The sequence below is a fragment of the Dermacentor albipictus genome, chromosome 10 (genome assembly GCF_038994185.2).
Source record: "Dermacentor albipictus isolate Rhodes 1998 colony chromosome 10, USDA_Dalb.pri_finalv2, whole genome shotgun sequence".
Taxonomy (NCBI): Eukaryota; Metazoa; Arthropoda; class Arachnida; order Ixodida; family Ixodidae; genus Dermacentor; species Dermacentor albipictus.
In genome coordinates this window covers 36,486,377-36,510,000 of record NC_091830.1, presented here as the reverse complement: position 1 = coordinate 36,510,000, position 23,624 = coordinate 36,486,377, and the positions used below count along the sequence as shown (strand labels likewise).

The 23,624-nt window shown below is 45.8% G+C and overlaps 2 protein-coding genes across 2 annotated transcripts in view; one reads left to right on the top strand and one right to left on the bottom strand.

Annotated features, from left to right (window-relative positions):
• The window catches only part of LOC135911899 (IDLSRF-like peptide), a 150,485-nt gene that overhangs the window by 80,400 nt on the left and 46,461 nt on the right, over positions 1-23,624 (bottom strand). The gene's annotated exons all lie outside the window — the stretch shown is intronic.
• LOC135911901 (5'-3' exonuclease PLD3-like) overlaps positions 13,167-23,624 on the top strand; it is a 355,720-nt gene continuing 345,262 nt past the window's right edge. Inside the window, exon 1 of the mRNA XM_070526974.1 lies at positions 13,167-13,447. Within this exon, the coding sequence (XP_070383075.1) occupies positions 13,257-13,447 (191 nt within the window). The 5' untranslated portion in view covers positions 13,167-13,256. The remainder of the gene's footprint in view (positions 13,448-23,624) is intronic.

Below are 23,624 nucleotides of genomic sequence, written 5' to 3'. Positions count from 1 at the left end.
AAAGGGCAGTGGTGCACGCAAGGTAGCGTTTAACATCAGTTACGCACCTCCGTATTGGGCTCAATGCTGAAGAAATTACACATTCGCCGCCAACGTCACCGATGATTATGGTCAGTCAAAGCAAACAGCCCACAAAGCTTCGCTTTCATCGATTCCCACAGTGCATGGAAACTACATAACTTTCTGTGATCACCCCACTGGGATAATGGGCGTATACCTGCGTACTCTCGACCATTGAAAAGCTTTATTATGGACTTATTCAAGCCAAGGCCATTACTTATAGTAGCTTTTGGTGTTTCCTTTTCACGTGCCTTTTAGGCAAAGAGCTGCTCGACTACTACACCTGGTTTTGATTTTAATTCTTCGCTTGGGCAAGCTCACTTGCGTCACCAAGTTCATTGACGTCACCCAAACAATAACCGCGCTAAGCTATCGTGCGCACGCTCGCTTCTGATTTAATATTAGGTTGGTCGGCCCATCTCCAGGATTTGCCTTGTTTAAGGATGGCCCCGCAACGCGTGGTTTGCAGAGCGTGGCAGCCTGCAAAGCAAGGTTCGACGAAGCAGCGCAAGCTTCACGCACTGTTCCGGGCACCGGTTGCTTGAAAAACGATGTCACCGGTGCAGACATGCATCAGCCAAGCGTGCCGGCACGTGAGCATGGGAGGCCCACTACCTACACAGCCACTTTTATATCACGGGCTGAAAGCCAGGACGCCCTAAGTGCTCTTCCTACCCCTGAGCTTCATAAGTAAGATTGTTAAACATATTGTTACGTGTGGAAAGACGCAGACGAAAGATGCTATTTACACGCTATTTACACAGGAGCCAGGCAGCCAGGCTGACACTCGCTCATGCCACAGGCACCGACCAACTTCTTCGTCGTTCTCGCGGCGGCTCGTCTCTTGAGCATCGCTCGATGGTATCGTAATAATATCTTTGTACTGCTACAGTCGTTCGTTGACCTCGATGATCAAATGTCGAGTACCATTGCCATTCGTTGTTGTTCTTGATGTTGTTTTGTCATCGTTTCGTTCTTGTTGTTGGAATTCGAGCGACTCTCTTCAAAATAACGCGACCGTTGTAGACCAAATAAAAGTAAGCTTTTGATGCTCTCCAAGTTATTACTGGCAGACGTCTTAATTAAGGCATAAGCGTTAAATTTTAGTCACACATTACCAATTGCGCGCTCCTCATTTAACGCATACCACGCTGTCATTTAACACATAGCCATGTCATAGTCCCCATTGTATAGTTCTCTCGGGGCACGCACAAACAGTCCGAATAACTGCCGTGTAGTGCCTTCGAGCACCCAACTAAGGTGATTTTAGCAAAGGGCGCAATTTGCCTTGACACAATGACCATAGTATGCCGAACGCCGAAATGCCCTCCCCTTCCTCCCTTTCTCTCTCTCCCTCTCATTCCTACCTACTTTGATCATGACGGCAGTTATTGTATGCCCAGAACAACGCGATCAATTTCACGAAATTCGTAATAATTGCCGGAAGCGCTCTTGATGCTCTAGCACGCTTCAAACTTTGCCTGCGCATCACTAATGAAATTCCTGTGCTCTCTCTCTCTTTGTCCCCATAACCCCTTCCCCCAGTGCGGGGTAGCAAACCGGATGTGCATCTGGTTAGCCTTCCGGCCTTTCCTCTCTCTCTCTCTCTCTTCGTAATTACCACTGAATGTCGACTAGGTGGCGCGCTTGCATCTTTTATGACGTTGGAAAAAGCTTTTATACAGTTCGTAAAGTATGCGTTTCTGACGCTCTCGGACACTTGGGCAAGTAATCTCTTTTACAAAAGCTGTAACTAAGCGAAGATGCCTAAACTTTGTGCATACGTTGCCCACAGCATGCCCCTTATCCACGTCAAAATTGCATATCGGAGCAACGTTCATTTATTCCAGAACAGTGGAGAATTACAGTGCGCTCTTCGCATAAAGCCTTCCTAGATTATTAAACTCGGTAATTATTTTCGAAGTCCTTAACTAACCTACACACTACGAATATTCTGGGCACATTACCGATAACATGGCGGTACTTATTTATATAAGAGTGTAAGATAGCTGCTGCCTTCAGTTCACCTGGAGCAGCTGTGAAACTTTGCAATGGCTTCAAATTACGCCTAAGAACAATCAGGAGACGGGTACCCTGGCAGTGTTCATTTCAACCATAATTAAACCAAGCAGTTGGAAACTTTGGCCACACATCACGCCTAACAGGCCCTCGATTTCTTTGAAAAATGAACTCATTAGGTCGTCTACGGCTTTCTCGGCACACACGAAATACCGCATGTGACGCTTCCCAGCACTTCTGCGTAGTAGCACTGGCAATATTGTTGTGTAGCCACAGCAACACCACCATGTGGCGTCTACAAAATGCGATTTCATCTATGTGCAGTGACATCGCAGACTGGCTTGAACGTGCGACACGGATGGAATGGTGAAAGAGCACGTTCGCGGTCTACCTTGCGGTCGTGTCATGAGTAAGACAGATGCTCGCGTGTTCTATACGTGTGGGCGACATCCACAAGTGCTGCAAGGGGGCACATTTCGTTCGAGAAAGTTCCAAGAGGAAACCTCTTGCACTGGTGCCTAAAGCAGTCGCAAGTGCGGTAGTTTATTCAACACGCGAATCCTGTCGCAGTACCTGGATACGCCTGCGCTTAAATTCATGCTCAACATCCGCAATCGGGACAGGAGGTGCAATGGCCTGATTCACGTCTTGTACGCATAGGCAGATACCCAAGATAGTGGACGGGACGACAGCCAACACGGCAGCTGAATTGGCTGAATGTCGCGCGTGAGAGATGTTTGTTCTTTCAAGAATTTTCGACGACAATTTCGCACATACATCAAAAGCACACTGATCACAGCTTTCTGTATTCTTCCTTATAACGATGTGGTGGGTAACATAATCCCTTCAAACGCGATTTGAATTTTTATCTGCTTGCTGGAACTGTTTGTTATCCATGAAACCTTTGAAGCAAACATTCTTCTCTCCACATTCGCGCCTGAACTTCAAGGCACCAGCCGAGATGTGACAATCAGTCACTGCCTTCATTTTTTTTTTGGTTTGCTGAGGGCTGTTATCCAAGAAGTCCACATCGCGACACGATATGATACGAATGGTGTATCGGTTGGAGGTGGAAATAAACCCACTCTTACGCCAATCACGTTTCGGTCGTGAAGTTCTTCACCGATATATTTTGCAAACAGTAATATTTCTTTTCAATTGCGTAAGACCAATAAAAAGGGACGGCTTTACCCCTCGATGCCTCTGAGGAGACACTCGGGTCACTCTAATTCTATCTGTAGCACATAATATTGTGACGTAAGCAAGCGCAACGCAATAAAAGTTTCAAAACTTCACACGACTCACGCTGCGTAGAAGTGCGGCGCACGTTTTCAGCGGCAATTCACGCAATCCGCCGCTCGTCAAATCTGCGATCCTATCTTGACGTGCCTCAAAACTACCGCACCATTCACTACGTTGAAAGGCAATCGCTTTTTTTTTAACAAAAAAGGGGCTGAGGGAAGAATTTCATGTTCACGTCTTTGTTTTATTGTAAGAGAAGAAAAGAGCCGGAGACGGGCTCCCGGCTTTGCAATGAGTTTTCGACACCCTCTGTAATGGTGACTGTTCTGCACTTGCCTCAAGCACGAAACGACAATACATCTTGCGTTAGCCCTCTACTCGTCTATTCTCGTTATCTTAGGAACGTAAATCCACTTTCTTTTTTGTTTGTTTCTCCACTAGCACAGGTCAGTCACCTTAAGCCTTTTCTTGTGACCTGTTTCTCAAACTTCTCTGAACACTGCTGGTGTGTCCTTGCTTTCCACTTTGCCGCCTTGTTCGTTATACATTCATTGTCTACATTCCTGCGTTAGGTGTTTGCTCGATGCTTGCACTGCACCGCAAATGCGTTCTTTTTTGTTTGCTTCTTACTTTAAAGAACGTGACATCATAGAGGGTCGGATTATATCAGCTACCTCCCGGTACTTGCTTGGCAGTCGATCTTCACTCGTGCTGGTCAGCCTTCTCATACGTCCTTTGAAACCTGTTTCTGAAACTCTTCCCAACAGTGCTGTTTCGTCCTTGCTTTCGATTTTGCTGCCGTGTTCCTCAGACATTCACTGCTCACCTTTCTGTTTTAGGTGTTTGCTCGAGGGCTGTCCTGCACATCCAATAAGCAGTTTCTTTTTCTTACTTTCCTGGACGTAACATCGTAAGGGCTGTCATTGCATCGTGCGTTTCACGGTGCTTGCTTTCCAGAGGAAGGCTGGCCAGATTGTTTTTAGGAAAAGACGAATCATGAAATTTTCTAAAAATAAGTTAACCTTCGTGATAAGTGCAAGATTTGCCTTCTTGTTTTTTCTTGCTTCTCTTTTTTGTTTGTAATTATTTCTCGAGGAAAGAATGGTTGTTGCTACAAGCACTTCAGGTGCGGTCTCGAACTAAATTTGCTCTGTGTGCGCTGGGAGAACGTCTGTAGCTAGTCATGCTTGTAACCTAAGTAGTGTTCTTTAACCATTCAATGGAATAGTATGTCGACCACACCGGTAAGAATGGAGGCGAATGAGTGGTATATAGTCAACGTGAAATTTTCATGGCCTGAAACTTTCCATGTCGCAGAGAAAAGAGCACGTTGTCCTGAAAGTGGTCCTTTGTGAGATACGCAGCAGTATACATTCAAAAAGGAAAGAAAGGAAGAACATCATGAAGCTTGGGCGGTTGTATGCAAAAAATGAGCATGTCGGACTTTCCTTCCTTTTCTTTTTTTTTCAGGAAGTTTAGCAATCTTGTTTATTAGGGACTGAAAAAGAAATAACTCAAAAATGATTTAAATTTTATTTTCGGAACTTTCACAACCAACAACCCCCCCCCCCCCCTTTATAATAATATTTGGGGTTTTACGTGCCAAAACCACTTTCTGATTATGAGGCACGCCGTAGTGGAGGACTCCGGAAATTTTGACCACCTGGGGTTCTTTAACGTGCACCTAAATCTAAGCACACGGGTGTTTTCGCATTTCGCCCCCCCCCCCCTTTGAAAAATATAACGTCCTTCGTTCTTCTTCATGTTCTCATGTAGTAACTGTATCGGACAGTCTGCAAAGGGAAAGCAGGTTTTATAACAACCACTATTATCAAACTTTCAAAGATTTCGATATTAGCGTACATTTTTATGTAAGCGAGCACTGAAGATATTGAGTTTCACATTATGGGAAAAGCACGCTCCAATTATATTAGGCGCAGCCACAGTGCTTCCGCCCTTCGCAAATTTTGTTAGTGGTTTGAAAAGAAGTGAACTGTTGCAACAAACCTGTTATTTATATTTTTATGCTGTGCTAGTTTCTATTGTGTAGAGTAACTTTGCCTCTCGTATGCGTGTTGTATACGTCTATCTTATTTTACACATTATGTTTCGTGTTATCGTGTATTGTATGGGAACTTCATTAGGTCCCTTATACGCCTAATAAGCGTCTCGTATTTTATTTGAATAGCAGCTTAGGCTTGTTAGTTTTCCATCCTGCTAGTAACAGCGCAAAATGTAGACAAGGGACGAGACAAGAAGACACCACAAGCGCTGCGGTGTCTTCTTGTCTCGTATTTTATGCCCTACTTGATCGTGGGAATTCGCGTTGCATAGTGTGACTTTAGCTGTCATATATAAGCAATGTATGTCCCATATTTTATAGACCACTCTGCTGTGCTAGTTTGCATTATGTTAGGTAACTTTACCTTTCCTATTTGTCTACTATACGTCTCATATTTTATGCACTGCTCTGCTGCGCCATGTACCATGGTATTGTGTAACACACCTTTATGTCTTATGTTTTCACTTTGAAGGAGGCGTAACTGAGTCAGCAGTCTATTAATTAAGGTAGCACTAATAGAAGAGGTTCACCCTGTCGCTTTCGGTATTCATATTTTTTTTATTGCTCGACAACAACCATTCATAGTTTTGGGAATCTGGGTGTCGAAGGGACCCAAACTATGCTGAAAATAAGCAAAAAATAAATGCTCTAAATAAATTTTTGAGTGATAAGCAAGTAAAATGTTTTTCATTCTACGAAGAAGCACAAAACCGTCTCGTAGAGTTACACGGGTCACCTAGGGACCATTTCAAGATGAACTTCTTATCATATACAGTAATTTTCTTTAGGTTATTTATTGGAATTTCTTGCTATGTCAAGCAATAATTTTTTTCGATAACCTTCTTTCATTTTCCAGAAGTGCACTGTGGTGTTTTAAAAATTGGAAGGTAAGAAAATCTGCCATACAACTGTTTTCATAACGCGACGGGTTCTTTCTTGTGCGAAGCCTGCATTCTCAGGCATGTTCTCTCCTCCTTTAACCCTCCTCCACCACTGGTCGCGTTTTACTTATTGGGAACAAGCATGGTTCACTCTAATGCACATTTCACGACAGGCGACCGCATCTTCATTCGAAGCTAGACAACTACGAAATAAAAAAGAAAGCTGCAAAGGCCTCCCAGAGTGTCGAGAAATCACTGAACCGCAAATGACCTAACTCGCCAAAGGGAAAAAAAAACACAACAAAATCAACTTGTGCCAGCGAACGGGACGAGTCTCTTGTCTCCGGCCGAAAACCATCAATATTTATTAGTCAACGCTATCCCGGGTTCGACGTGGGCTCTTTCGAAAGAGCCTGAAAGCACGGATATGGCGACCCTGTTACCCTCGGTTGCGTACGGGTTGTCCAGGTTTCTTTTTGACGGGTGCCCTGACATGGTGGGGGAAGATAGCCTTCGCAAAACATTAGGCCTCAAAGCCGTTGTGTCATCAGGGCGCCGTCGTGAAATAAACGAGTATTAGTTTTTCTTTATTTTTTTTACAGGGCTACTTGGCATTAACGTATTCCCCGCGGCAGCTCACTGGCTACGGCGCTCTGTGGGAGAGAAGGAGGTCGTGGGTTGAATGCTTGACCGGTGCGCGTGCATCTCAATTGCAGGAGCAAAGCAAAAATAATGTGTACTTAGAGTTAGGTGCTAGTTAACTTGACAATAAAAGAAAATACTAGGTCGAGCTATATTGAAAGAATAGGCTTGCGTAGAAAAAACGAATTCGTCGTTCGTAGCGACAACAGAGTGTTTGCAAACAAAAAGGAAAAAAAAAATAAAACGCAAAAATCGATGTGGCGCCACCTGTTGTTGACTACGGTACCTCTCGTATGACGTCAGCGCAGGACGATTCGCCGAGAGCGATAATGGAGGGAGGCCGTGGTGAGATGATGTGAACTCTTTCTATTTGGCGTGGGCGGTCCAAATCTAGCAGCAACAACGGGACCTTCGGCGGCGATTTCCCCAAGCAACAAAGCGACGTTACTGTCAGACCGAAAACGGCGGTAAACTGCTGAGGGAATAAACTGCCGGTGAAGCTCGACTTAATGTTTCTATTTAGAGTCCCTTAAGGAAACCCAGGTGGCCATAAGTAATTCCCGGAGCCCTCCTTTTCGGTGTCCCTCATACGCCCAGAGCTTCTTCAGGACAACAATTAGAGAAAGTCAATCAATCAATCAACTAATGCCTCTTTAAATAATGGAGCTGTGCGTGGAGAAAGTCGCCATGTCTTTTATCATAGTTCGTTTGGTACATTATAGCGGCAGCACGAAGTGAACGGCGACAAGGAGCTGCAGGAGTAAAACACGTTGTGGGGCTAGTTGGTGCATAGCTTTCAATAGAATAAGCGCCAAAAAATGACAGCACACAAGAAGAAAACCAGACAGGACGAGGCGCTACTTGCAACTGTTTATTGAAATCACAAGTGGCTGATTATATAGCCATGAGGAGAGGAGAATGAAAAAAGAGGGACACTGAATACTTGATTAACTGATTAAGGACACTGAATACTTGAATTGTTAGATTAAGCGTGATTCCCTATATCTTCAGTGTTCTCGCACGTGCGCATTCGAGTATTCAGTGTCCCTCTTTTTTCATTCTCCTCTCCTCATGGCTATATAATCAGCCACTTGTCATTTCAATAAACAGTTGCAAGTAGCGCCTTGTCCTGTCTGGTTTTCTTCTTGTGTGCTGTCATTTTTTGGCGCTTATTCTATTGAAAGCTGGAGGAGCGTGGCGCATAAGCGTTCAACAGACAACAGAGAATTTGTTGCAGTCTTTAAAATCAAGTACAAGAAAAGTCCGTTAGGAGGAGCACCATCATTCTAATCACAGTGAGGCAGAACCAACTCGTCCAAACCTGCGCCCTAATAACTGCCCTAATTCCTGCCCTAATTCCAGCGCCCTAAACCTGCGCCCTTTGTTCTTTTTTTTCTGTCGAAGTCCACTCTATTGGCTCAAAAAACGTCAACGAGACAGAACGTGCCTACACGGCGAGATGCGCATGTCCATAATTTCAACCCCCTGTTTGGCGACTCCCTAGACAACGTTGTAAGTCGATTGGGAAAAGATGGAGAGAACGAGTTTATTCCAAGTTGAAGCTGTATGATCTGTTGTGTGCAAGGCTTGCGACTTCATATGAAGGGTTTAATAGACATGAAGGAGAAAAAAATAGAAAAGAAGAAGAATGTGGAAGATCAAAAGAAACTAATTCTGAATAAATTGTACCAACAAACCACAGGTGACTTATAAACGGCTAAAGATTGTCTACATGCCTTCACTGGCTTCAGACTGAGTACATTGCAGCGCAAGCCAGTTGCCGGTGGCTGAATGACAGTTCGACGGGAGGCTCAACTATATTAAATTCTAATGTTTTTATTACTACTTTTGTTGAGTTACCTCGCACACAGATCTGTGGTGCTTGAACCGCTAAGTTTAATTAGTTGACAGGGCGTCTTCGCGCCTCCTCCAAGTGGTTAAACTCGTCGGGCGACAGGTCAGAATTTGAGTATCTGTAATATAATTGTGTAATATAATCATATGCGCACTCCAGGCACATTTCTGCAGCGGCGTCACCGTCACTGCAGCCGTGAGATCCCATACAAAGTCCAAGGGCCATAAAATCGTCACCGCGCGCCGTACGCTGTATGTGCGAGTGACAGCTTGCGTGAGTGAGCCGGTGAAAGCTGCTCAATATCTCGTGCGCGAGCCTGGAAGCCGGGCCGGAAGCGCACCCTCTCCTGTCGCAAGCGAGGCATGGTGGTGAAGCGAGGGAGGAGGGCGTTCTTCTTGCTTGTGCGGCTGATGCTTAGGGCGCGGCTTTGCGGACCGTGAGCACACACGCAGAGACAGCGCTGTCGCTGTATGCCTGTATCTTTCTACGTCCTCATTCAGTCGCTCTTGCACGATCTATAATTGTTAATTCACTTAGTAAGCGAATGTGATGCGGCCGATAAGACTACTATCCCTACTTCGTATAGCTATCTAATAATTTGCTATCGCAATCGATGCTTCGCCGGCCTGGGGAATTGCGACCTCTTCTTCTTTGGGGTGGGGTGGGGAGGGGGGGGGGTGATTCAGTAGACACCGTTTTAAACTGGCTAAACTTCAAAGCTGCTGTACGACGCCCGCGCTATAGCCGAAACGGTGCGAAGCAACAATTCGATAAATTTTTGAACTACGTTAATTGTTCACCTTTTCACTATGCTACTGCTGTGGTTAGCTTACCTTACACGCAGAAGGCGCAGAGCTTCAACTACGTTCAAAGTATTTAGCCCCCCGTACTATTTGCGTATGAAACCCCGACCTCGGCACCGCAGCATTCGGTCCTTTCCTTCAGCCCTTATAGTTTCTGTTCCAAGCCAGCGTATCTACGGGCGCACGTCCTAATGCAATTGAATTATGCTCATCTTCGGTCTAGCGATCCTTTTATTTTATTTTATTTTATTTTCGTCTGGACGTGTTCATTTGCATCTCTTTGGTAGTGGTTTTCCGGAGACTGTATTAGCACAGCGTGAGCACAAGGTCCACAAGGTTGCGAAATCTTCCTCTTCCAACGTTTTTCAGCTCCTAAATTATTCCCAGTGATTACACCCTCTACTTTCGGGGCACGTTCATCAGGAAAAACTACCTTTACGGCAGAGCGAATGCAATTTCTTTTTCAACGCTTTCACATTACTTCAAGAGAAGTGGTGCAGCGTTGCCACGCTTCTTGAGGCAGCTGGTCCGACAATGAAGCTTCACTAATTGTTCAAAAGCATATATTATGCATGTTCTGCGAAGGAAAATTATTTATTATTCGCAGTGTGTCGGCGTAGCCCTGGCCGCAGCTTCGAGCACGGTAAAGAAAGTGTTTCTAACAAAATTTCACCTCTTGGGTTTTTCTTTTAACTCGGACGTTTTGCATAATCTACGTTGCGCAGAGGTTTTATTCCTCACTGATTTACTGCGACAAGCGTCACGTCATCATTTCATGGTCGCCAAAGCGCACTCTTGACCGTTTCTCCGTCTGTTCCTGCAAACACTTTGTTCACCCTTGCATTCACGGCGAAAGCATAGTCTCCCGCGTGAAGTACGAGCATATGTACTAAGTTGCTGATTTCGAGTACGTCACTGAAGGCCAATCAAGCCACTGGCTTCACAGAGGCAGATTGACAAATCGGTTCTGCGGACTGCCGCAGGGTGAAGGAAGAGTCGCAAAATACTGGCATCAATCCATAGCAACACGAATCTACAATGGAAACAGTTGTGCGACAAACTATGAGGGCACACTGTGGCATTTTTTATCTCTGCGCAACATATACATGGTTTAGGACTACGTTTCACCTCGATTGCCTTGGATTGTGTTAGAGCATTCAGAGAAACAGTTCTACATTGTTGATTGTTCCATAGCTTGCTTCCTGTTTCTCTTCTTTCTTCTTTTTCTGTTTTCATACCGCGCACTTTTTCCTTCCCCGGTAAATGGTAGCAAACCACAGAGATCCTCTGGTTAACCTCCGTGTCTCTGTTGCGGTCTTATATCTCTCTAGATAAAGAGGAAACCCAATACGAGTTTCTCCGAAAGAAAGTTTCGCAAATGAATAAAAATTGGTCCTAATCCTAGGAACAAACCCGGCTCCAATGCTTTCCTGGAGAAGTTCCTCTAAGCTCTCAACCAAGCTGGAGTCTTGCAGATTTCCGAGCGAAGTGACGTTAATCAACCACACGAAATATACATTCCGTGCATGATGGCAAATTGTTGTGATTCCATCGGCAAGTTTGACGGCGGTCTTGTACAACACGGCCGCACTCAACGACACACGCCTCATGAAAGCGTATTTCTACCGAATGCGAGAAGCTAACTCCCTGTCCTGTCAATATTTTCGTAGCAGTACTGTGCTCTTTAAACTCAAAAGCTCGTCGTAGTTGCTTTCGCGTCGGAAAACTATTTCAACGTGACGACATTTGCAGTTGTTTTCAAAGCGGTGATCACTGCCGGGAGACCCGATGTATTCATAATTACTAAAAAGATTATATTTTATCTCGTTTACTTAACTGGGATTGCAAAACATCGCGGAACAACAGCGCTTGCATGCAACTGGCATTATTCCTGCTTTCTAGAGGGCCACGATCTTATTTTCAAACAAAACAGAGGAGTGTTAAACACAGGACTAAACAGAAGAGTGTTCAAAATTAGTGTCGCCGAAGTTTCAAGTCAACAAAGTACAGTATTGGTGGGCTACCCCTACGCAGAAATCAAAGTTTGGTTGGAAATTTCATGGCTTAGCGTTGCGATAACATAAAGCAGTTTATATTCTTTCAAAGCTTAGTCTCAACTCGTAAGCATGTCAATACAGCACAAGAAACTTGGGGAACGCTTAAGCTTTGGTTTTAAATTTGGACCGTGATAGCATGCAAAGATTGGTGACTGCTTCTCACGCTTCCTGAGCAACTGCAGTTTATGGAACCGTGATGTTTACCGGGAAACGCTGGCTTCGAGCGCTATGCACGAAGGCGAGCTTTCGGGTAGAAACGCGGCCCCTCGCGTGCGCGGATCCCGGAGGTAGTGCAGAGCCGCACCAATAAAATTACAGCATTTTCAAACTTTGCTTAATGTATCGAACTTTTAATATTTAGGTCAGACAAGGTTTAACATAAAGGCATGCGTTGTAGGTGTTTTGTTTCCTGACATTTGTCTGCGGGCTGTCATTCTGAAAGTTCAGAGGAATAACATTGTCAAGAATGTAAGACAAGGTATGAGCAATTTTAATGATAGAATGGTGTGGCTATATAATCCACATATACCGCATGTCATATACCAAGGTGTGACACACACATATAGCTGAATATATAAGGAAATTTTCGCTCACGGACAACTCCTCCGACACCGACACCAGATTTTCTGCGGCCCTTTAACGCTGCCACGTTACACACGTTAAAATAGAGACAGAAAGAAAAGTTCGATCCACGAACCAAATTGCGGATTCACAACTTCCGAAAGGCAGACTACATTTAGAACGCCTCGAAACAAGCGCCTTTGTGAGTTTTCAAAACATCACGCAGCAAAAATTTGGGAAGGTTCTGCCATTTTACGAAACGCAAGAAAAGCGCTTAACTGGGCCATGTTTCCTTCCTACAATCATTGCTTTCTCTGACCTTGGACCGCTGCTAAGGTTTCTTGCCAAAGGTAACGCCTCAGCGTGTCCCCCACGAGTGCTGGTTTTACTACGCATTGTCGTGAACATTCTACGGAATGGTCTTGTATGTAGGTTTCTTTTTTCTCTAACCTTTAGCCATTTTTTAAGCATTCACACCTAAGCACTCATGATATTTGCTCCAATCGTTAACTTACCGGAGATTCTAACCTTACCACGCAGAGCTGGCTCCGACAAAATCTGTTTATATTTTGCAAGATTTTTGAATTTTTTCTCATTTCGTTGCGACAGCAAATTTCTCCCGTCGGAGTCGCCACCACCGTGATTCGCTATGCAAAAGTACACCGTGTTATCTCTGTCAGCACTCCTCCTTTCTGGCGGAAGTGCCGTTTTTTTTTCGTTGAGGACCGAATATATGGACACAAGAGACGCGCTCGCATTCCACCGTCACCATCCTGTAGACGCATTCTGTGACGATCACTTCGGCTATACTATAACCTTCTCGTAACGTAGTGCTCGACAAGCCAATCAGCTCATCCGATTTTCCTCAACCAGCCAATGAGCGTGCGTCTGGCGGCAATTCTATCTCCGAAAGTGATCATCGCAGAATACGTCCCTTTTCCTACGTGCGAGGGTGCGTGAGCGGCCTGGCACACCGCGTTTTGGCGGTCACGTGAGCTGTACGAGCATGTAAACGCAACAGCAAGAGCGGGCAGTCAAGCCGGGAATTCTTGACTGCACGGCTTGAATGCTTGAATGCTTGACTTGATGCGCGCTCTAGTCCAGCGCACCATGTGCTTTGAAGGTCGCGTAGTCTGCCTCGTTTCGGCGGTTTGGCACAGCGAAACGGCAAAAAGAAAAGGGAGCGGCAGCGTGGAACGTCCGCGCTCGGAGATGCACGTACTCTCCCGGCTACCGGCGCTCCTCATCAAGCCACCGTTGGGACCGTGAGTGTTCTTGGTCATTTAGTAAATTTATTTACGTGATTTACTAAAGAAGGTCCGCTGCATTCGCTTTGGGGGCATTTTTTATCAAAGGGAATGTCTCTATTTGCATTAGCGAAGCTTCAGTAAGCATGCATGCGACTGAGTGCGGATTCGTGCTGCCCGTTCTTTGATACGCGGGAGCCTTGTGCCGCAGTGTCCTTCCTCGCTATGCGATGACGGGACGGTGCGCATGCGCAATAGTGCAAATATCGGTATGGCGTGTGAACAAACAGGTCCTAGTAGCACTTGTCCCTGTCCACCTTGTTCTTTTCTGTCCGTGTAATCATTTGCGCTAAACTCCCGTAATTATATCGGAACACCAGCTAGACCAGCAGTCAGTCCTGCTGTATGCATTTAAGGCATTTCTTATGCAAGTTAGGAAGGAAAATGTTTACTCCAGTTTATGCGCCCGATCATGCTACGAGGCCTCCTTTGTGTAGAATTTTCGTGCATTATTGACACAGCTACTGCTTCGCCCTTCGGGCAACATTTCACCACTTCCACACCTTGTCTGTTATGTGATGTCGAAACTGTATCGAGAAGGCTATGAATTTATGAAAAAAAAAATTCGAATGGCAAGTTTGTTTTTAAGCTCCAGATCTTCCCATGAGTTCATGTAGCGTTATCGACGCTCGCTAAGCAACCGTTTTAGAGAAGTTACATAGATCTGTCGCAGGGTTATGGGGGTTAACGACGCGAGAACTTCATGGTCGACTGGCGATTCACCGGAATACCACGTTACGACACGAGGCTGACGAACCGCTCGTGCTAACACCGCGTTCTCGCCGCAACAACTGTGAAAAGGTTCAGCAATCCACTTGGCATCTTGACGCCCCGTGCCCATTTCCAACCGTTGCGCAAAACTTCATGGGCACTCGGGGTTGCGGTGTCGACGACACCGAGGACACGCCCATTGCTGTGTGACGTAACGGAGAGCATCAAATTGGTTCATCTCGACGAGGCCGGGTGAAGATACGGTGTCTCAGTCTAGACGTGAAGCCGGGGCGACGTCCTGGGGGCATTTGAGGCGAGGTAATTGACTCAGGAGCGCTGGTTCCGCAGATCACGTGCCCTTGCATGCGCCGAAGGAGCTACATGAAGGCAAGGGCTCGAGGGAGTGCATACTTCGATGACTGGATGATTGCATCGTTACGCGTCACGGAACCAATAGGGAAACTGTCTGAGATATCCTTTGCGTCTGCTAGTTATCACGGCGGTGGTTTAGTTTCAATAAGGAACTAAGGAAGAAAATGGGGATGCACAAGGTAAAAAATATCGGTTCAATTTGCGCACATTTCACAGAATAACGGGAAGTAAACATTAATTCAGGTGATCCAATTGTGCCATCTTGTATGTTCTCAATATTCCTCTTTGTATGTATGTATGTATGTATGTATGTATGTATGTATGTATGTATGTATGTATGTATGTATGTATGTATGTATGTATGTATGTATGTATGTATGTATGTATGTATGTATGTATGTATGTATGCATGCATGTATGCATGTATGCATGTATGCATGTATGCATGCATGTATGTATGTATGTATGCATGTATGTATGCATGTATGTATGCATGTATGCATGTATGCATGTATGCATGTATGCATGTATGTATGCATGTATGCATGCATGCATGCATGCATGATTTTTTGTTCACTGTATATAAAGAACAATTACATCTTCAACTAAATTACATAAAAAAATTACGCTTTCCAGGGAAAGCGAAATGCGCTCGCCAGAGGCGTGCTGCTACCGAATTCTCCAGTTGCGCCCCATTTAAGCTTGCCTAAATATAACTAACCGTTGATTTTGAACGTCAAGGACCACCGAGTGCTCAATATATAACTCAATGACCAACTGATCAGTCGGCAAGATCTCATGTGATAAATGTGCCCGAAATAAATCACATTTACAAACTTGACTTCCAAAGTGATCCGAGCCCTTGGAAGTGACTTTCTGCAACTTTTCGTTTTGCTCAATATCAAGTGACCATGGCAACTCTGTACATATTCTTAGATGATATGCAGTCTGTTATGTTACTGCGAAGCCCGTGTTATTTAAGATCACTGTGCAAACGACAAAAGTATCCCTTTACCATATGTCACCACTCTAAAGTGCAACATGCATCGGCTGTGCAAACGAGAATTCATCTTACGTTTTTTTTTTTTGTTGCTGCACCAAACCGCCTCCTGTTCACTACAACAGAAATCACTACATATGCCCAATGCTTAGATTACAACGGAAATTTCCTTAACTCAAATATCGATTGCCTGCCCTATTATCGCAGTAACATAAAAGTTTCAAATTTAGATTGCTTGCCCGCCCTGCGCATTAAAAATTGCGCTCGATCAAACCGCTGCACAGCTAAAATTCATTTTTCCCTCGTTGCATGTAAATCAGCTATCTGTTATATAGGTGCCTTTATATATCAAACTCTATTTCGAAAACGCGTAAAAAAAATTTTGCGCGCATAGCCAATGACGGCGTCTTTCTAGCTGACTAAGTGTGTTCTGCAAAAAAAAAAAAGCTACCCATCCAAACATTTCCTCACGCACATGGAACCACGTACCTTCAAGTGCCGGCACTTCAAGGTACAAAGGTACGTTGAACGTTATTTCTGTTCAATACAAATGTCTGTAGCGTGCCATTCATTGGATCAACCGGATCGCACAAAGAATACTTAGCAAAATTATTTTTTTTTGTCTTCTAAAGTTGAGCGAAAACACTTCTTTCTGAAATCTATTCAAAACACACACAAAAAAAGAAAAGACCTTAGCATCTCAACGAGTAAACGTAAGAATACACAAAATACAGTTTCAATGCATGTCGTCCCAGTCCACGCAACCTCTCATGATCCGATGCCATCGCGCGGGAGAGCCTCTCGCTTTAGAGAAAGTAACAAGTTTGCGCTTTCGCGCAAAAGGGGGCAGCCCCACCCCTCTGTCTCCGACTCTTCTTTTTATACTGCTTTGCCGAGATCCTATGAAATGTCGAGCAGCTGAGTCGGCGACGTTCGCTCGAGAAAGCGAAGAGTTCGCGAAAAGCGGGCGAGAGTCGCAAGTAGGAACCACTGGGAACCGAAACGCCCTAGACGACGACCGGACGGTGGCGTAGGGCCTTTTTCGAATTGCAAACAAAGAAAAAAAGAAAGAAAGGAAGAGAGAAAGAAAGAAAGGAAAAGAAAGAAAAGGAAAGAAAGAAAGAGAAAGAAAGGAAGAAAGAAAAAGAAAGAAAGATAGAAAGCAAAGAAGAAAGAAAGAAAAAAGGCAGGAAGAAAGGAAGGAAGGAAGGAAGGAAGGAAGAAAGAAAGAAAGAAAGAAGGAAAGAAGGAAAGAAAGAAAGAAACCGATGTGAGTACAGCGAATAATGGGCGTGCTACATCGTGTGGGTGCTTAAAGGGCAAGAAACACGATTTCATGCTCCCGTTCCGTGCGGCTGCTATCTCTTCGCTGTTGCTTCGAAAGATGCATTTCTTTCACTTTTGCATAGGCAGTGGTTCTATATCTTGCTATCACTTTTTGTTGTATTGTGCACAGCTTTATTTCAGTTTCTCGCTCCCTTCTACTCCCTTTTTCCTCGTTTGTTTCATTCTTCTATCCCCGCTTCTAGTTTGTTGTACTTGATTTCATTCTTAATTCGAGTCTCTCCCTTTGCTATGAGCTTTCCTTCGTGCATCTCTTCATTTGGCTTTTCTTTCATGGAAGCCTTAACTACTGATTGTTTCTTTTTTTTCCATCTCATTGTAATATTCACCAGCTCCATTACTCTATTTTTTACCTTTGCTCTCCTCATTCATAGTTTACTCTTCCCTTAACTTCGTTTTTATTTCTTTCATCTTTCCTCCTCCTGAACTCGGTAGTTGATTTTTTTTTCACGATATATATTCGCTTGTTCTTCAATTGTACTTCGTGTACTTTGCTTTGCCTCTTTGTTTATATCGCACACATTCTTCCTCGTTCCAAGATATCTTAATTACGGTTTCGATCATTTCAAGATTGTTATTGTGAAACCTCTTTCATTCCTTCACTGGTTCATTTCCTTGGTTTATTCATTGTTCCCGTCCTGCAGATACTTCAAATTTCCCTCTTCTCTTCATTAGTGCCATGCTGCATTTATTTTTCTGTGTTCTTTCAGATGACGTTATTATGTCTAGTCGCTCGCTCTTTTTATGCGAAGCATATTACGAGAGCTCAACCCAGCTCCTCAGGCGCGGCGGTGTCGCCATGAAACCACGTGACACCGTGACGTCACGACAGAGGAGAAGTGGCTTTGGCTCAACTCTTGCAAGACGGGCTGGGTGGGAATCGAACCAGGGTCTCCAGAGTGTGGGACGGAGACGCTACCACTGAGCCACGAGTACGATGCTTCAAAGCGGTACAAAAGCGCCTCTAGTGAATGCGGTGTTGCCTTAGAAACGCGCTGTTTCTAAGGCGTGCGTCTCTTGCTCAGGCGCACATTTCGTTGCCGCGCCGAACGCTGCTTTGCTCGACGCTCACCGCGTCCAATGCGGGGCGCGTAGTCGCTGCCCTGTAGCCCATTGTCTTACACCCCTTGGCGGGTCGACGGGAACGCTGTCGCGTTCCACTCTTGAAGGCGAAGCAGTAATGCATGAGTTGTTTCTTCGTCTAGCCGAACCAAATATAGCCAAGCAACAGCAGTTCACCAGGCTAAACAGTGGTTCAACAACTAAAATAAAGGCTAGTATGCTTCGCATCCTGGGCTTAACCTTACCTAAGCCACAGCCATTTTTTATTACACTCGAGCTTTTCAAGTGCCCAAATTGTATTTGCTCCGTGCTACTTCTAACACTTATCTTTGTGATACTGCGCTTTACAGCGTTTTTGTGCATGTACCGTAAATACTCTTGTAATGACCGCACTATTTTTTCGGGATCTCGACGAGTGAGAGCGCTTCCACGATGGTGGGTCATTTCGAGCCCAATTTTGGTCGGCCGTGCGTATTGAGCTTAATCCAACCCTCTTAGAGCAAACGCTATCGTTTTCATAATGCGTTTATTTCTTCAAGCATTCACGCAGTGCATCCGATGTTAATGTAGGTCTCGACATGGTCGCTTTCTCCACACCTCAGGCTTGGTTGAGCAGTACACTTGTACATACGGCAGTCATACGTGTCATGCATAGTACTAGATATCCCTGTCCCTTTCGAGTTTTTCACAATAATTACCGAATAAACCGCGCACGACGTGCTCAGAATCCACCAGCAGACAAGATTTTTTTTCCTCTTTTTTCTCTCAAATCTCTCGTCTCGAAAATAAGATTTCTTCACCCACTCACTCTTGGCGATTTCGGGTTGCCAAGCTGTAAGCGCGGCTCTAACGCGAGTGCAGCCCATACTCGAGTATATACGGTAGCTATCGAAACGCCCACCCTCCCCTCCTCTCCAGCATACAGCAATCCCGCTGCTCAACTCCAAAACAGCTCGGGCCACGGTTTCTTTCATTCGTTTCCGAAGCAGCCACACCAGCCCATGACGAGCCACGAGAAATACGTTGCACCAGCACACAAGAGTCCCGATGGCAAACAACGTCAACGTTCTCCACCTCGCTCTCTATGCCAATCTTGCTACTGAACTCTCGTTTTTTCCAAGCCACGCCGCGTGGCCCACCGCCCCCCTTCTCCCGAATTCAGTGACGCTGTCGCTACGCTGTTTCCTTTTCCTTTTCCTCGACCCGACGTTGTTTGCCGAAGACGCGCACCCGCACTATGCCGATCGCATCTCGGAAATTATGGGAACGCGATCCCGACAAAAGCGTCGGCGATCGGTGCCTGCCTACAGAGAATATGAAATGCGCCTCTGTCATGACTGTGGCGGCACCCGGGAACATTGGGTTTGTAAAGCGTAAATGGGAATCGTTGTTTTACGTTTAGGTACTCGGTTTAGGTACTCTATACAGCGATATATCCGCTGAGGAATCGCAAACATTTCGCATCCCTTTCTTTTTCCTGAAGAAAGAAGAAATATGAAAGAGCGGTGCATCTCCGAGCGTGTGTGTGTGTTGGCATATGTGTGCGCTTTTTATGCGAAGCATATTACGAGAGCTCAACCCAGCTCCTCAGGCGCGGCGGTGTCGCCTTGAAACCACGTGACACCGTGACGTCACGACAGAGGAGAAGTGGCTTTGGCTCAACTCTTGCAAGACGGGCTGGGTGGGAATCGAACCAGGGTCTCCGGAGTGTGGGACGGAGACGCTACCACTGAGCCACGAGTACGATGCTTCATGTTGCCTTAGAAACGAGCTGTTTCTAAGGCGTGCGTCTCTTGCTCAGGCGCACATTTCGTTGCCGCGCCGAACGCTGCTTTGCTCGACGCTCACCGCGTCCAATGCGGGGCGCGTAGTCGCTGCCCTGTAGCCCATTGTCTTACACCCCTTGGCGGGTCGACGGGAACGCTGTCGCGTTCCACTCTTGAAGGCGAATCAGTAATGCATGAGTTGTTTCTTCGTCTAGCCGAACCAAATATAGCCAAGCAACAGCAGTTCACCAGGCTACACAGTGGTTCAACAACTAAAATAAAGGCTAGTATGCTTCGCATCCTGGGCTTAACCTTACCTAAGCCACAGCCATTTTTTTTTGCGCTCGCGCTCTTACATCGCTCACCATTTCCCCCGGTGTATAGCGTGTCAAGCCTGTCGCTAGGTCTACCCCTCCTTATAGCATTAAACTATCACTCGCTTTCTCGAATGTGCATGTGTTTGCAATGCTTTTCTTCCGAGATATGACCGAATGAATTTTGTATCGAACATGCTGCGCAGAAGAAAAAAAAACATAATAAAAGCCGACGTACTCGGCTTACTCTGGCGGGACACACCGCCTACCCGTAGAGTAAACTACAGGTGTAACCGATTTCTTCGCCAATATCGTCAGCGCTCGTAGCATATGCCCTCGTATCCTCTTGAGATTCTCCGCACTCCTACGTCGTCTGTACGAAGTCATGGGATTTCCATTCCGCTTCTACGCGAGCTCACACACCGTGATGCCCAGTCAAATCAGCTCAAGCACCTTGGTGCCAGTATTGTGTTACTCCGTCTTCTGCAGTCGACTGTGCGCCGGGACCAAGTTTGTACACGATTGCATAAGGCCGACTGAAGAAGCGCGTACTGGACACAGACATAAGAAGCCAAAGACCTACGCGACAAATGCAGCGCAATGACAGTGCAAGCTTGAGGACCGACTTCGTAGGATACCGTCGGGGATTCCTTGACGACAGTAACTGCAACTACCGAGTATACGGAATTAAATGTTTTAATTTGCACACGTTTATTGAAACACTCAGGTGTGATTTACGACCCGAAGAGCAGGTCGCCAAGGACATGCAGTGGGGAATCGTGGGTACTTCATTGTTTATCAAAGCAAATATCGAACAAGACCGGGTGCCCGAAGAGCTGTACTGTGTATTTGAGGCGAAGTCTCTTTGAGCCGATTTTGCAACAACGAATTTGACTGTCCGCCCGGCGTTAACCGAGAGCTGCGGCTTGTTCCGCTTTCTGCAAGGGCGGTCTGCTGAGCCTAACGCTGCCTGGCTTAAGCCACGCGTGTAACTCTACGATTCGCTTCTTCAACAGAGAATCGTACCTTGCAAGGAGGTGCCATAATATGTACCGAAGAGTTAACACAGGAATCAATACTACGCGACGCACACGTCGCATCCCTTGACACGTGTACTATGAGACGCAACTGCTGCATGTCGGGACACCTGGTGGAATACAACGTAACTGAAATGCAGAGTTTGCACATATTAACGCTACGAGACGCGCACTTCACATCGCGTGACAAGTGGCATAATACGATGCAAGTGCTACATGGCGTGTCACCTGGTGCAATAATATGCAACTGCGATGAAAGTGTGCACATACCGAAGCCGCGCGCAATTCATTTAACACAGCGTGACCCTTTACCCGCTGGGACGCCTGTACGGGGCGTGTTTCCGCAGCAGCTGGCAAGCACTGGCGTGGCTCAGTGGTGGAGCAGCTTACTTCCGCGCAGGGAGCTCTGGTTCAACCTCAGCGGGAACGGGGTACTTTTTTTCATTCGTGGTGATAGCTGCAACGGACATCAACGGTGGTGGTCGACAACATCGCCAATCGAAATGGCTATTGGATTGAGCCCATAACAGCTTGCGCTGTAAAAAGCACAGACACACTCAGGGCTGCTATTTTGTAGCGATGCCTTATGCCTTATTCTATGCTATTCTTATCATCCGCCACACACGGCCGCCTGATCCTGATGATAATGTGGGCAGACCATCGCTCTGACCACTGGCCAAGCGCGTAAAGCCTGAAAAAGCATAGAATCGGAAAAGGCATCGCTACAAAATACCGGCCCAGGTACCTGCATGTGTGTGCATGAATGGGCCTTTTATTTTCTTTGTCCTGCTCGCACTTTTACATGCGTTGTCATTGCACAATATCAACTTCTCGAATCTGGTACTCTATAAAATCCTGACTTGCATACGTAAGTATCTGTTGCTTACTTTATATTGATTCTTACCGTTGCCGTAATATTGCTGTGACTTCGAAGCTGGCAAAATAGATTTGAACACACTTCCATTTGCAACGAACGAAATGAGAAAACGGGCTTCGCCGCATATGGATATTTAATGCGTAGAAGCCAGAGTTGCAGGGCGAGGTCTGACACCATTACGAGTAAAAAGCCCAAATGTTTTGGCTCCGCGGCAAGCGAAGCCCGGTGGCCTAATCTGATAAAGCACTGATTTAATTCGGAAGCGGTGATAGTAGTTGACTGGCTTCATTAAATCATGGCACGAGATAGAGTGTACATACGGGGCCGCCTGCTAAATTTTCTTTTTCAACTAGGGAGAACATTCCGTACAGTGTAGTGACCGACGAATGTGAACTGGTGCTGACAGAGACTCAAGAGGTAACGCGAGCGTAAGCTTTTCACGACATCTGGCAACTAGTGTTGTCATCTCATGGCTTAATTGGCTTGGACAATGTGGAGTCTCAATCAGCAGCGCAAGTCCCGAACATACCCATCTTAATGCAGGCAATTCAAGGCGGAAGTTGCAAAAGCCATTCATCCACGACGAGTTCTTAGCACATACGCCGGCCTACTTAAAGAAATAGAAGAGCCTGAACAAAAACTATATACATATATTCAAAGGAGCGATAAAGTTAATATACATAAGTGCCTCACGAGCAAATAACATTGTGTGAGCGGCCCTGTATTATTGGTAGCCTTCAGAAGTATAATTATCTCAACTTCATTGAACTAAAAAAGAAGGGGATGAGAAATATGACTAAAAAGAAAGTAGATTTTATACTAATATCTTAAATAGCATGGCCCGATATTCTTAACCAATAAAAAAATAACAACTAGCCCACGCAGTGCTACGAGTGTTTTGGTGCCCCATTCTGAGTTCATTTCGCATTCCTTTTCGAATGCCGAGGCAGATCGGGCCCAGAATACCTCAAACATGACGTGCTTGTGACGTTGAGTCTCAGTTCGAAGTCACAGTGTCAAAGTGAGTTCAACGTCCAAACTTCTTGACCCTGTCTGGCCCAACCTTTACGTGGGCACCTAAAAGAACGAGCTCAACGCAACGACCTCGCTCGTAGTGACGTCACAATAAGGGTCGCTGTACTCGTGCGTGGCCGCACTGTGCTTCTCTGCAGTGCGAACGCTCGTTGCATAATCGTAGCATTGACTTTTCTGACGGGGCCATTAGCACTCGGAGTCGCATTACCCTTGATCCGGTGGGCCACTTACCTCGGAGAATTTCCCAGGAAAGCGCGGTTCCTTGACACGGGTGAACCTTCCGGAAACGAGAGCCTTCCCAAGCGCGTTCGATTCCTAGAATTGATGATAGAGTAACGGGTCGTTCCCTCGAAACCTATGCGGCGAACAGCTGTCCTTGCTGCACTCGATCCCGATGCTGTGTCCTTTGCGTCCGTAACTCCAATACCTTACCCTTCCTCCTCCTTTCCTTTCGCATCCTTTAGCGAAGGCGAAGAGGCGAAGCACAGCCCTTGCCCCTCTTGACGCATTGCCGCAATACACCAGGCACTCGTATACCATCGTTACAATAAAATAACCTAACAGTACTAGCAGTCTAGGATGTTTATCATGCCTATGATATCTATGAATACGATTAA